Raw genomic sequence first — 15,883 nt, forward strand, 5'->3', positions numbered from 1 at the left:
CAACTTTCTCTCTTCACTTTTGTTTGGTGTTTAGGTGCGCGACCATCTGACGCTCTTCTGACAGGTTTTTTTGTGTGTTTTTTTTCAAAACAAAGCATTAAGAACATTTTTGCTGTTTTTCAAAGACATTATAGCCAATAGTACGTAAATAATAGACTATATATGGTATATCCTTTAATACAATATCACTTAAATTTGTTTTCGTGTCAAGAAAATAAATACAAATATATATATATGTCATATATATGTCTGGCGGCCTTAATCTAGCCGTGTCGTTGCGCCACAATCGTTTACTTGTAAGGGAAACCCTGCTCTTGTTGTGGGGCAGACTGTCTTGTACATGCACATGGATCCTCCGCCGTTGCCATTTTTAATACAAAGTAACGTCTTGTTCGATCTTATATCTGTCAGTCGACATGATATGGAAGCACTAAAACCTACAAAATGGCTAACGAGCGGAAGACTGAATGTTGTGACTTCATCTACTTCCCTCTACACACTCATGTTCTACTTCTATACATTGTTCTGCTCTTTCGTGTACCTGGTGAGGAGACAACAGTCGTGAAGCAAGGTTTCTTCCACATATACGCCGCGGTCCTCTTGCGTGGTCACAGTATGGCCATTGTGGTGCCACTGGAGCTCAATCGAAGGGTCCAGGTAAGTGGCAGTGCACTGAAGAGGCAGACGGTCTCCCTGGAAAACCAGCTGCCTCTGGGAAGGAATCAACTGAAAAAGAGGTATCTCCAGAGCTCCATCTAGAAAATGAAGAGAGGATAAAACAGTAAGGTCAGCTTGTAAAGCACTCCTTCCCCCATTCGCTGACACATTTAAGTAGCCCAGAAGAGCAAGGGGTCAGTTATTCATCCTTGTGATTAAATGAGATCAAATCAAGACGTTAAGTTATGGTTGTTGTGAAGGATTGTAATGTCTACAAAAGACAGTGTCACAAGTGCATTTGTAATCAATTCTTACTGAAACAAACGTGCCATGACCTCATAACAATATGCACACACACACACTCTGTCAAGGTCATGCTTCTCCCTCGTCATTTTTTGATGTTGTTGGTGTTATTGTGTGAGATGAGGAGCAGCTGATAAGAAGAACAGCCTTGAGCACTCCCTGGACTCTCCTTGACTCCTTGCATGTGCATCACATTGAACTGTGATTGGATTATTTAGAGTGCCTTAAAGAAACAAGTATTTTTGTCAGCACATGGTTATGTTGAGGAATACACACCATGTGTAGTTTGAAGTCCAAAATTTGTCCAAATGTGTGTAATTATAAGCACAATATTGGATGCAAAATATTAAACCCATGTAGGAGAGGCGGTGTTTCGAGACCATTGAGTGTCCATCTTTATTTATGATCCAGGATTAGCCTCAAGTCTTGCCAGCTAACTGTACCACCTTGGGAATTAGTGTGTTCGATACAAGGCTAGACGTTTCTTTGGACTTGTTCCAAAGACCAGTAGGATCTTTACCTGCGCTTGTAGGCAATCAATTGTGGATGTTGCTGCCATTTGACAGGCAATTTGATAAATGGTACATAAAAGTCTTCCATGCACTAGTCTGAAAGAGACATACAGAGCGATTGATGCTATCACATTGGCAATACTTGTCCACAGTATGTTTATTGTAACACAGCAATAACCATGCAGAGGTTAGAGGACACTAATGTTAGACAACAGTTCCTGGTTGGGCGAATAAGACAATTTCTTCCACACTATGCTTTGATGGATGTGTGACACAGTCATACTGAAGATGACACCTATTTTAGCTGTAGCAGTTTTATGTTGTCCGATCCTGAGGCTTTGTGAGCCCCAGCGAGAGATGCAGAAAAAGCATTGAGCCGTTGCCCAATGCTGATACTGCTGCAAACAATGCCGAGAGTCAGAATGTTGCCATGTACTGTATTCGCCTGCTGGACAATTACTGATTCTGTGCGAGTGTCACAGAGGGGAAGACAACACACAAATAAATAAAAACATAATAATATGGACTGTATGGCTGCTTGTGAGAGCATAAAATAATATTCCCAATGTGCCTCGGTCTGCTGTACAGTAAAACCTTTTATAAAGTCTGGAGTATGCCACATGAATTAGTCAGAAAGTACACTTGTTAATTTAAATCTGCTATTACAATCCAAAATGCTGGCCGAAAAAGAAAGACCCTATTTATTAGTGCTGCTAATTAGAAAGAAAGAAAACAAGGATTTGAACTATGCACCTTTGCAGAAAGGATTTGCTTAGCTTATCCATGCATATACAGTGAAGTAGTTAAAATATTACATTGGAAACATCCACACTATTTACTGTCTACTCATTCCCCCGATGTCATTATATAATTGTTTCAATGTTAAATATTATGAACAGTAGATACAAAATGGAAGGTGGAAATTATTTAAAGATGTTTGTGTAGTTTCTGTTCCAAAAACATGCACCTGGGGATAGGTTGATTGGCAACACTAAATTGGCCCTAGTCTGTGAATGTGAGTGTGAATGTTGTCTGTCTATCTGTGTTGGCCCTGCGATGAGGTGATGACTTGTCCAGGGTGTACCCCGCCTTCTGCCCGAATGCAGCTGAGATAGGCTGCAGCACCCCCCGCGACCCCGAACGGGACAAGCGGTAGAAAATGGATGGATGGATGGATGTAGTTTCTTAGTATTCATGTTCATGGTATTCCATTGTGGTGTCTTAGAATAATCGACTATTCAACAATTAAATCCGGAAGAGTCGCAGTCGATTCATTGGACATCCAACCCTCTACCCTTACTCCATGATAAAGAGGCGAGTTGAGTACCCAAGGCCCTCAGCGTATACGGGTGTGTTGGGAGGATGTTTCAAATTGGGGAACGTGGGCGGAGCTCGTCGTGCCATCGTACGCCTTGGGCCAAACTGCATTAAGCCTTGGCCTGTAGGAGTAGCTTCGACTTGTTTGCTCGGGCAGAAAACCTGCCTCACTGCTTCCTTTAGGCAGGGGCAATGTTTTTTTCCGCACGTTTACCTACAGCAGAGGTCGGCAACCCGCGGCCCCGGAGCCGCAGGCGGCTCTTTGATCACTCTGATGCGGCTCAGCTGCATACTTGCCGACCCCCCCCCGATTTTCCCGGGAGACTTCCGGATTTCAGTGACTCTCGCAGAAAACTCCCGGGATTAATATTCTTCGATTTACACCCTTACAATAATATTAAGGGCGTGCTATGATGGTATAGCATTTAGCACCCTCTACAATCTGTATAAACAGCGTGCCTGCCCAGCCTCTTGTTATGTGCATCTTCTGCTTGCACACGTAAGTGACAGCAACGCATACTTGGTTAACAGCCACACAGGTTACACTGACGGTGGCCATATAAAACAACTTTAACACTCTTACTAATAATGCGCCATACTTTGAACTAAAACCAAACAACAATGACAAACACATTTCGGGAGAACATATGCACCTTAACACAACATAAACACAACAGAACAAATACCCAGAATCCCATGCAGCCCTGACTCTTCCGGGCTACATTATACACCCCTGCTACCACCAAACCCCCCCCCCCACATACACACACACCCCTCTGTGCGTCGTTTGAGGTGGGCGGTATTTGGTAGCGGGGGTGTATAATGTAGCCCGGAAGAGTTAGGGCTGCATGGGATTCTGGGTATTTGTTCTGTTGTGTTTATGTTGTGTTACGGTGCAGATGTTCTCCCGAAATGTGTTTGTCATTCTTGCTTGGTGTGGGTTTACAGTGTGGCGCATTATTAGTAAGAGTGTTAAAGTTTTTTATACCGCCACCATCAGTGTAACCTGTGTGGTTGTTGACCAAGTATGCCTTGCTGACGTAAGCAAGCAGAAGCCTCATACAATGTGTGGCTGTACCGGCACGCTGGGTTGAAGTGGGCCCTGAATGCTATATCATCACGGCACGTTCGAGAGAACAGATGCCTTGAACTTCGTAGTCTGTCAGAAATCGGTGGGTTGACAAGTATGACGCCGTCAAGCGCCACTCATATAAAACCCGCGGGCCGCACAAACATTCAATTTTCATATTAGGGTGTGGGCCGCGTGTCTGAGACCCTTGGTTAATACAAAGCACAAGGCAAAAAAAGAACTTTGTATGCAGAGTTATTTAATTTTAAATTTCAAAAGATTTTTGTGGCCCCCATTGTTGTCTTTAATTTGTGAAACTGGTCAAAATGGCTCTTTGACTGGTAAAGGTTGCCGACCCCTGACCTACAGCAACCTTATTACACATTTTACCTCCTCGATATAGTCAAGTTTTATCGTCTTCTTGAGGACTTCACTAAACCATCTAATCTCTACCCTGTTTTTGTTTGTTTGTGTTTTAGACTTTTATTTTTGAGATGGGAACAGTATTTGTGGGGATAACACTGCTCTTAAAAAAAAAAGAAACATGTCGCCCAAATTCGATTTGGACATCCATAATATTCTGCAAACGTTGAATTGAGGCAACTTGTCTTTTTCTTGTCAATCGAAGTAGCCAGATGTCACCCTGGGTTTTGTTATTTAAAAAAATAGACATTTAGAAATGTTGGCAAAAGTTGAATTAATGCCTTGACCTTATTTTCGATAACTTTAACTATAATATTGTGGAAAATGTTCACAAGATACAATGGAACCTTCTACAACAGTCAGTTCTAAAAAATAATATATATGTTATGCTAAATTTGGACTAGGGATGGGTTCCTTTCACATTTGAATCAACACGGTACTGATTTTCCGGACCTGGGAATCAACACCCGTACTCTACAGTACACATTTAGGTACTTGTGTGTGTTTTCAAATGTGTTAAAAAATGTTAATTGTTAAACAAATATATTTATATTTAACATCTAACAATGCGTTTTGCTGTCCAGTTGTTACCTTGACTGTACTTTTGAGCGCCGGTCAACGTAAGCACGCAGCTCAAAGAAGTGTGTCGTATCTACCAATTCAAATCAATGGCTTACAGTGTTGTCGTACTGTGTAGATATTAAGACTGCGACTAACGACTATTTTGATAGTCGATTAGTCAATGATTATCTTAACGATTAGTCGACTAATCGGCTAATAAAGCGTAAACATATTTAATGACTCTAATTTTTCCATCAACTTCTAAATGCAGCTTAAGTTATTTTAGGCATGTGCTTATGAACAACAAATATGACTAATTAATTCATAAATATTTATTTGTACTGTAACTGTGATGCTCATTCAGCTGTTACAGAAATTAAAATGACTAATAAAATGGTGTCCATTTAAAAGAAACGAAAGGCAATGTGATAAAAGAGAAACAATTAACCTCGTTTATGTATTAAAAACACAAAATCTAACTTCCTAAAAAAGAAAAGCATTGTGTAAGATTCACTGGTATTGACTATTGATTAACTCCTGGCAGTTTTAGCACTCTAATAGACTCAATGTGTAGAATTCTACATTTGATTAATTCTTAAAAGGGTGGCTATTTAATAGATTGTATGTTTATTCTTATTATACTTCCATGTTGGTGCTTATCTGCCTCTGTTTGTTAAAGTGCCTTTTTTAACGGCATTGCAAATTGACGCTGCTTTAAAATGTACTTTAATTGAGGGAGACAAAGTTTAGCTGGCTATCTTTGGCCAAAACGATAGTTAAAGTTATTTTTCACACAACTTTGTCTCACTCTTGTCAGCTAGCTAGCAAGGTACAAGCGAGCAGTACTCCTACCGAGGCTGAGTGCGCATCCTCCCTCCAAATGTCCGACATCATGTCTCCGCTTTAAATGCTCGCGTATCACAGATGTAATGCCATAAAAAAAACAAGGTCCGCTTTGCAAAATGAGCAAGGTATTCATGTTTTTAACAAGATTGAGAGGAAATATCCTCACACTTTACATGTTATCACTGGCGATGTTTTTGCGAGTGACCCACTTCCGGTCGGAAAAACACGAGTGACGACGTCACGACAATTGTTGACAAATATAATTGTCTGCAACAAATTTTATTGGCAACATTTGTCGACTAATTGTTGCAGCCTTAGTAGATATTATCTCCCCTGAAAATCTATCTGCTAATTTACTCTTCTTAGCTTGTCAAATCTGCTGTAACATGGTTCCAGTTAGGCCCCTTCAACACTAAGGTTATCCAGGGTAAATCCCACCTAACCTTATCCGTGTCCACATACACACAATGGTCGTTTAAGAAACCCCCTCCTACCCCCTCCGTCCGCCGGCGCAACGCGACCTAGTACGCATGCGCAGAAAATGCGCACGTCATAGTCGCCTCCAGTGTTGCTTTGTGTGCAAGTTCTTAAATTAAATTTAACTTATCTGAACAATATTCAGTGTTGTGGTATTTCAATTAACTGGAATCCAGTGTTGTGCTGTGGGGCCCTATTGTAGTGAATTTTACATAAGTCAATCCGGGGCAGTGTACACTAGTGTACCTTGAGATACAGTCTGGTGTGCCGTGGGAGATTATGTAATTTCACCTAATTGGGTTAAACATTTTTTTCAGTAAACCAGTAATTATAATCTGCAAATGTGTTGCTGTTGAGTGTCGGTGCTGTCTAGAGCTCGGCAGAGTAACCGTGTAATACTCTTCCATATCAGTAGGTGGCAGCAGATAGCTAATTGCTTTGTAGATGCTGGGAACATGGTTTGTCGTGATCACAATATATGGGAAACAGCGTGTAAGTAAAAAGGTATCTAACACTTAAAACAAAAATAAACAAAATGTGAGTGCCGCTAAGAAAAGGCATTGAAGTTTAGGGATGGCTATGCAAAATGAAGCTAAAACTGAACTGGCTGCAAAGTAAACAAAAACAAAATGCTGGACGACAGCAAAGACTTACAGCGTCAGACGGTGGCCACAAAGTGCATCTGTACATGACATGGCAATCAACAATGTCCCCACAAAGAAGGATAGTGTCCACACAACTTAATTGGTCTCAATTGCGAAAACAAAGCAGGTGTGGGGAATAGTGTTCAAGGAGACATGAAACTGCTACAGGAAAATACCAACAAAAGAGGAAAATCCACCAAAATAGGAGCGCAAGACAAGAACTAAAACACGACACACAGGAAAACAGCAAAAAACTCCAAATAAGTCACGGCGTGATGTGACAGGTCGTGACAGTACACCTACTTTGAGACAAGAGCTATATTGATGCATGGTTGGTTATGGTTTGAATTCATATCCAACAATTGCGAGAACAACTTTTTACTGTCAATATCAGCTACTGAGTTTAATTTTTTTATGATTTCTGCTGGTGGTGTGCCTCAGAATTTGTTCAATGAAAATAATGTGCCTTGGCTGAGAAAAGGTTGAAAAACACTGATCTAGGGATCTAGATATCTGGTCAGGACACTCCTCACTCTTTTGCCTTCACTTTCATTGTCCATTCGTTTTTGGTGACTTTATACACTCTGGACCAAGACGTTGAGTCCGCGTCATACATGGCGGACAATAACGTATAGTCTGCTTGGCCAGTCCAAATGCTATCAATGTTTTCCGTAGTCTTCACTAGTCGGCCAGGTAATACAAGGCACATCCACGGGAGCCCACATTCTCGTTGACTCTCCTTTGACAAATGGATAAAGTTTTTCGGTAAGTAGAATCACAGCTGACCTCGACATTCGAAAGTTCTCTTACCGTCTGAGAAGTGTTGTATCCGAAATAGCTGCAATTGCGCGTTTTCTTCTCTTAAGGTATTCATGTGTGATTTCCACAAGCGTCTGTACATGTAGAAGAAGGAGAAACACGGGCATGTCTGGATGACTCGCCTCCATCTTTCCAGTGGTTAGCTCCGGTTGTTATGAAGCTGGCTGTGGCGCGTTCTTTCTGACGTCACTTCCTGTGTGGGGCGCAGTCTTTTTGACTTCACTTCCTCTCCGAACTCAGTTTTTAAATGATCATTGAGTGCATACAAAGCTAAGAGCCGGAGATTCAAGAAATAGGCTGCGCACTTACCCGTGTAAAAATTGTCCGAGGAGGGAGACCTTAAACGCTGGTTTAGTGTGGCTGAAACGAGGCTTAGGCTAAATAATTATTTGTTTAAGGGGTTTTCCGGCTTAGTGTAGACATAGCCTTAGACTTATGTTGAAGTGTAGAAATAATGTATTATTTTGTTTTGTTTTACTACTTCACATTCAAGGTAGCTTAGCGGTTAGCATGGCTTTGGCTTTCCTCCTACCTGTGTTTTTATCTGTGTATCTGCGCTAGTTACACAATTTACAACCGTCTGTATTACTTTATTTAACACACTCAATCGGTGTTTAGACGTTTTCTATTGATTCAGAATTGTCCCGAGTCCCAATCGTGATGCATCTAAGAATTGATCAGTTTTCCAAGGAGTTCGTCTGTGCTGCAGTCATTTGTGTCAACCAGTTGGGTTGCGATAGAGAGACAGAGTAAAGGGACAATGAGTAGATAGAGAGCAAAAGCAAGACAGAGGGGTTGAGAGACTTGGGCGGGACGAGAGAACAACAGGCTCAACAACAGTAATAGCCCCACGATGACAGCAATGACAGTAATAGATAGTATTAATATTATTTTTGTCTTACAGGGAAATAAAAAAGTATTGACTATGCCACACACACACGCACACACACACACACACACACACACACACACCTCAACATACACAGAGAGAACCACATTTGCAATTGTCAATTTGGCACAGTTTCCATTGTTGAACGTGTTTGTAGCTCAACCTTTATGAAAACCTAAAATGTAACTATTTGTACTACACAGGGTTTAGTACAGGTCGGTCATTGTCCATAGAGGTGTCTTGTCAACACTCTTTTTTTCATTTCATTCTTTCGATAACCCCATAGGACTGTCACGTGGGGGGGGGGGGGTTGCCGCTTACAGCGGGGTTCATTCCCCCGGGATGCAGACGGAACACTTCGGACAGGACGATTGCACTCGAAGCTAAGGCTAACACTTAGCATAGGCAAGAAGACAAGGAATACTCACGTAACTGTAGAAAAAGCAAACAATGAAGCCAGGCCGACTGACCGGCAAAGGCAGGCTTAAATAGTCCCTCTGATTAGTGCTCGGAAAACAGGTGAGCGTCCCGAGCACGAATCAGAGACAGGTGAAGACAATAAGCATCCATGGTAACTAAAAACAAACAAGGGTGCACAAAAACATGGCTAAGGGAGTGCAAAACTAACAGAATATAACAAAAACATGATCCGGGCCACGAATCATGTCAAGGACAGCATGACATGATCCCAAAAATGGTGGGCAGCTGAAGTCAAAAGTTAAATTACATTTTAACAGATATTTATGGGAGCAGGAGCAAAACTGAGGAATATCTGACTACCAATGCTAAAGGTAGCAGAGGTCAAGGTTTATACCCTTTTTTTTGTTTTTTTTGCTAGCCCTCTACAATTTGTACATCCAGTATTTCACACTGGTGGTGGCTGATAACACACAATTTCCCCAGCACTCACATTCCGCTGATAAATAGTCCAACTTATCCCATAAGGCCACGCTTCTACAGAGCCAGACTTGGCTCATAACACATGGGACCCGTGGGATAGATATGAGAATATTACAATGACCTGTTAGGCTGCCAGATGTATGTGCCTGCAGCAACTGGGTAAAATGTGAATTATTCGTCTTGTACACACAAAATGCTTGCTTATTTCATGTACTGGTCCCACTAGGGGTGGGCATACCAAGTAATGTTGGGATCGATCATTTTGTTGCAGATTAGCGTCTATTTGTCCAGGAAATTACTTGATTTTCCTGACTAGTTTAAGTGACTTATTCTCGCCTGTCAGTACCATCAACTCACAGCAGACTTTATTTTTCACAAATATGTTTTGTTGACAAGTGTGTGTAGTAGAACATGACCCAGCTGGCATTCCTTCAAGTTGAAAACATGTCAGTTGTTGTTTCAAAGTTAAAACAACATTTAACGTTAAATGGTTGAAAGAACGTTGACAGCATTCCAAGGAATTACTGTTGAATTGTTAACAAAAATGTGTACAGTACAGGCCAAAAGTTTGGACACACCTTCTCCTCATTCAGTGTGTTTTCTATATTTCCATGACTGTTTACATTGTAGATTGTCACTGAAGGCATCAAAACTATGAATGAACACATGTGGAGTTATGTACTTCATAAAAGAAGGTGAAATTACTGAAAACAAGTTTTTTTTTCAAAATAGCCACCAGTTGCTCTGATTACTGCATTGCACACTCTTGGCATTCTCTCGATGAGCTTTCAAGCACACCTGTGAAGTGAAAACCATTTCGGGTGACTACCTCTTGAAGCTCATCGAGAGAATGCCAAGAGTGTGCGAAAAAGTAACCACAGCAAAGGGTAGCTAATTTGAAGAAACTAGAATATAAAACATTTGTGTCAGTTATTTCACCTTTTTTTGTTAAGTACATAACTCCACATGTGTTCATTCATAGTTTTGATGCCATCAGCGACAATCTACAATGTAAATAGTAGGGGTGTGGGAAAAAATCGATTCAAATTTGAATCGCGATTCTCACATTGTGCGATTCAGAATCGATTCTCATTTTTTAAAAATCGATTTTTTCTTTGTTTTTTGTTTTTTTCTTTTTAATTAATCAATCCAACAAAACAATACACAGCAATACCATAACAATGCAATCAAATTCCAAAACCAAACCTGACCCAGCAACACTCAGAACTGCAATAAACAGAGCAATTGAGAGGAGACACAAACACGACACAGAACAAACCAAAAGTAGTGAAACAAAAATGAATATTATCAACAACAGTATCAATATTAGTTACAATTTCAACATAGCAGTGATTAAAAATCCCTCATTGACATTATCATTAGACCATTATAAAAAAAAAGAACAATAGTGTCACAGTGGCTTACACTTGCATCACATCTCATAAGCTTGACAATACACTGTGTCCAATATTTTCACAAAGATAAAATAAGTCATATTTTTGGTTCATTTAATAGTTAAAACAAATTTAAATTATTGCAATCAGTTGATAAAACATTGTCCTTTACAATTATAAAAGCTTTTTACAAAAATCTACTACTCTGCTTGCATGTCAGCAGACTGGGGTAGATCCTGCTGAAATCCTATGTATTGAATGAATAGAGAATCGTTTTGAATGGGGAAAATATCGTTTTTGAATCGCGTTGAATCGAAAAAAATAGATTTAGAATCGAATCGTGACCCCAAGAATCGATATTGAATCGAATCGTGGGACACCCAAAGATTCGCAGCCCTAGTAAATAGTCATGAAATAAAGAAAACTCATTGAATGAGAAGGTGTGTCCAAACATTTGGCTTGTACTGTGTGTTAACTTTATTGTCTTCATAATTGTTATATTTTGAAATGATCATCATGATGATTATTTTAATTTTACTTGCATCTTAAGATTTTTCTTGTTTCCTCCTCAACGTACTCTCAAATGAGTGCTCCCTGTGCGTGTAAACCAGAAGGTGGCAGTGGTGCAATATTATAGTTTGCATCTGCCGTAAAACTTAGTAGAAGACCACGAAGTTGCTGCTAGCACACTAAAATAATAATAAGAAGAATAAAACAACTTCATGACACGTCAGGAGTTTCGCATTTTTTGAGAACAAAGTCAGGTTAATCAAGATTTGAAGGCATAACTCTTACAGAAAACGTAGCAAACATGATACAAATGCATGCTGTTGACAACTAACCTCAAGCGACTAACATAGCGTTGGTACTTAACGTAGGATGGTTAGCAAGTTGAGCAGAGTCATTCATGTTGTCTTTGACCCAAGCCATTTTTACTGGTAAATTGTGCTAAAATATGAGTTAAGAGTTCATATTATTCACAAGAGCTGGGCTACTCTGTACTCAGACTCGTATATTGGGGCATACAATACGCTCTTGGGTACAAAGTAGCAGTCTTAAGTAGTGTTGCTTTCTTTAGTTTATACCAAAGTGCATTGATGATATCACATAATTCCTACAAATATGTGTACTTAATGTGTATATTAATGTACTTCTTTGTGTGCTTGTTTTACAGTAACTTCATTGTTAATGTTAGACACTGCACTTAATTATATATTCAATTTACAATTACCAAATTTCACATACCACTAAAAATGGTCACAAATGAATGTTCACTTAGAAGCAAAAAGGGTTATATCATTGTCCTTTGATTTTTTTGTGTTACAGGTATTACATTTTTAAAAGACTATGGCGTCGATGATGTGGATATGGTGAAACATTGATGGCTGTGAGTAATTCCTATAGCTGGGTTGAACAGTGACCCATATCTTCCATTTGAGAACATGAAATAGGTGTGGCACCCTCTCAGTCATTATTTGAATCCCGACAATAACGCATGTAATATGAAAGCCATGCAAGTTTTTATTTTTTTGTATGAATTGACCAAATGTTTTTCTGTGTTGAAGCCAGGGGAAATCTTAGTCTCATTTCTGAGATGCTAATACTCAAAATACACAAACTTTTTTATTCACATTTTTTTCTTAGCTTGATTCTTAAGAGATGGCAACATGACATGTTCAAGTCTGAAAAACACACTTGAGCCTGCTTAAAAATTGCAACCAAGTCAATTAGACATTCATCCCACCTTGTCAGAATGTTTCTGCCGATAACAGTCTTCAACATGATTTTTTTGTTTGTTTGTTTGTTTTTTTGTAAAAACTTTGAGCACCAGTATCTTATAGAAAAATTTAGTTTCAGCAACAGTTTAATGTTGGTGACACAGTGGAACAGAAGCAAGCTTTGGATTCCTGGAGCTGTCAGATTGCTTATAATAATTTATCAGATAAAACAGAACAATGTACACGCTGGGAAAACTATGCAAAGTAGCAATGAGGCTTTCTGTGTAAAAATATGTTTTAAAACCGGTAAACATTGATTCTCAGGGAATATAAAAATAGACATTTTATTAACTTATAAAATATTTGAGGGGTCCCATTCCTAATCTTCCATTGATATTCCACCTTTGCCAATCTGCTAAATACAGTTTATACTGTTTCTTTTTCAGGACACTCTCCAATGTCATGATGGCAAAGAAGGGGACGTGTGGGGAAAATAGCATAGACTAAAACATAGTTTTTTTCCGGATAACTTGTGGTAAGTTTACATGTTTTAATTTGCTGTACATGTGCTAAAATGGAAAAAAAATATGAACAATCTAACTTGTTGTTTTCTCTGTATATGCTGCTATTGCCACATTTGAAAACCACAGAGTAAAAATTAAAACTAAGTGGTAAATTCAATGTTTTTTTTATTTGCTATTCATGTGAACTAATGTTAAAAAAATAAGATCTGACTTGTTTCATCCTCTGCAGATGCTGCTATTGCAACATTGTAAAACCAAGGAGGGTAACATTAGGACTACAATGTCAATATGGTAAGTTCAAATGTTTTTATTTGCTATTCATGTGCAATAATGTAAACAAAAAACGATCTAACTTGTACCCCCCCCCCCCCCCCCCCCTCTCTGTATATGCTACCATTGCCACATTTAAAACAAGGAAAAGTAAAATTAAGACGATCATATCTTCTTTTTATTCTTAAAAAAAATATATATATTTTGATTGATAATTTTTTATAAGATCTGTATGTGGAAAAAAACATATTTTTTGATGTAATTTAAATTTGTGTATATTACAAGTTGCATTAAACACAATTAAGAACATTTAAATCATGGAATATGTGCATCACTGATTCAGTTATGTTGGTCTCGTAGGTTTTCATGTACTGTAGTAGAGTAACTTGTAGTTGTGAAAGTTGTGGCTTTGTTTTTTTTTTGTGTTCCTGGTGTTTCCCTCTTGTTTTCATGTGTTTTTATTTTATTTTTTGCCTTTTGGTTCGGGACCCTTTGGGACTGTGTGACAAGAAGTGGCACGTTCGTGACTTCTGCGGTGCTTTATTGTAAACTTCTGGATCTGCCTCTCGGGAGACTTTTGGCCATGGAGACCAGCTGCTGGGTCTCTGCCACGTCAGAGTCCGTTTGGAGAGACTGGTGGAGATGTGGATGAAGAGACAGGGCTGCGGAGCTAGCGCTGAGCACTGGGATGGACAAGCTTCACAGTGTATTGGTTGAATGAGCAGGTATCGGACACCTCGGTCTCCTTAGACGCATTCTCACTCATCCATGCGGACTGGACACTGGCCGAGAGTTAGTGGGCGGTCGAGGGTTTAGTTGGCTCTCTTGGTTGCTTTGTTGGGTCTGCTCCTGTCTCTGGCCATGCTCCCCCCACCCCAGCAGACGATGGTTTGGAACACCGCAGAGGCCACCACTGTGTATATGTTTTTTTTTTTTTTTTGTGGTTTTACATTTGTGGCTGTGTAAAAGTGGCTGGTTGCATCAGCTCTGCTCTTTTAATGTCCTTTGTGTTATTTGATGTTTCCCTCTTACACACATGTTTATGTGTGCTATGGCTATGAGTTTTTTTCCCTTGGCCTCAATCTGGACCCCCTCTCTCCAGGGCCCCAGGCTTGGACTGATTTTTTTTTTCTCCCCGGCATTTACCTGTTTCTCACCTATTTTCTAAGGGGCGCCGGAAATTGGTAGACCCATCAGCGATCCTGTTCTGTCTCCCTGTAATGTTTGTCTGCTCTTGAATGGGATTTTGCTGAAAATCTTAATTTCCCTTTGGGGATTATTAAAGTATTTCTGATTTTGATTTGTTAATCCACTGTAAAATGTCATGTACATCTGTAACCAAACTTCATTACTGCAAGTTACTCAACAACTTAAGCATTGTCAAACAGACAACAATGCTAGTTAGTGGCCACAATAATTAATTGAGTAAAGCTCATGACATCGTAATTTGAATAATGCAGACCCGTTTGTAACTAGATACTTTCTAATACACTTTGCTTTGGACTCTTTATATCTGTAAGTAATATGCAACTATAATTACAGTGGTACCATAACGTACAAATATTTTGAGATATAAGTTGTTCCTTGGCTGTTTGTTATGCTTTAAGCTTTAATTAATTGTTACAAATTGAGTAAAGGAAGTGGACAATTGTGTTAAAAAATGTTATTAAACAGAAAGGAGTATGCTGAAATAAACTCTGCTTCTTCGTCTTCTTTTTCAGACATGTTGTAATGAGAAACTGTAAATATGTGATGTACCATATTGTTATTGTATGCATGTTTGGAATAAACTAATACCATTACCAAACTGTGTGTAAAATGTGACTTTTTAGTCTCCCTTGGCGTAGTGATGTAAGAAAACCTCGCAAGAACTGCTCCAAAACATCCAGTCTTACTCGCTAACAACTTGAGCTCAACATAATTTTGTTTTCAAACCATTGGCAACCATTAGCAGCAGTGCAGATTTTACAGCCTTTCCCTGGAAGTCAGCAATGTCATCTATTCAGGGTTTTGAGGCTTTCCCCTCCACCTATGACTTGGCTTCCTGCCCACACCTAAAGCTGGTCCGGGATGCGGTGTCCAGGTGATCTGTCGCTCAGCCGCGTTCCAAACCGGAGATGTTCTCCTTGACTGGTCTTGCTGTTGCCCAGCCACACTGGGTCAGGTGTGAAGTGAAGTTCCCGGTTTCCAGGGGTAGTGGACCCTCCAAGCATGTTGCCTGGAAAGCATTCACTATTCTCCCCACGACTCTGATTGTGGGAAATAGCATAAAGCTAAAGTTCCAACGGTAGTCACACACACACACTAGGTGTGGTGAAATTATCCTCTGCATTTGACCCATCCCCATGTTCACCCACTGGGAGGTGAGGGGAGCAGTGGGGGCCGCGATCGGGAATCATTTTGGTGATTTAACCCTCAATTCCAACCCTTGATGCTGAGTGCCAAGCAGGGAGGCAATGGGTCCCATTTTTATAGTCTTTGGTATGACTTGACCGGGGTTTGAACTCACAACCTTCCAGTCTCAGGGCGGACACTCTAACCACAAGGCCACTGAGTAGGT

General features: G+C 39.9%; 1 protein-coding gene across 3 annotated transcripts in view; it reads right to left on the minus strand.

Moving 5' to 3' along the window:
• adgra1b (adhesion G protein-coupled receptor A1b) overlaps positions 1 to 15,883 on the minus strand; it is a 522,173-nt gene that overhangs the window by 341,680 nt on the left and 164,610 nt on the right. For all 3 annotated transcript variants that reach the window (XM_061962586.1, XM_061962578.1, XM_061962594.1), the window contains one exon: positions 542 to 755. In XM_061962586.1, the coding sequence (XP_061818570.1) occupies positions 542 to 755 (214 nt within the window). The remainder of the gene's footprint in view (positions 1 to 541; positions 756 to 15,883) is intronic.

The sequence above is a fragment of the Nerophis lumbriciformis genome, linkage group LG02, assembly GCF_033978685.3.
Source record: "Nerophis lumbriciformis linkage group LG02, RoL_Nlum_v2.1, whole genome shotgun sequence".
NCBI classification, from domain to species: Eukaryota; Metazoa; Chordata; class Actinopteri; order Syngnathiformes; family Syngnathidae; genus Nerophis; species Nerophis lumbriciformis.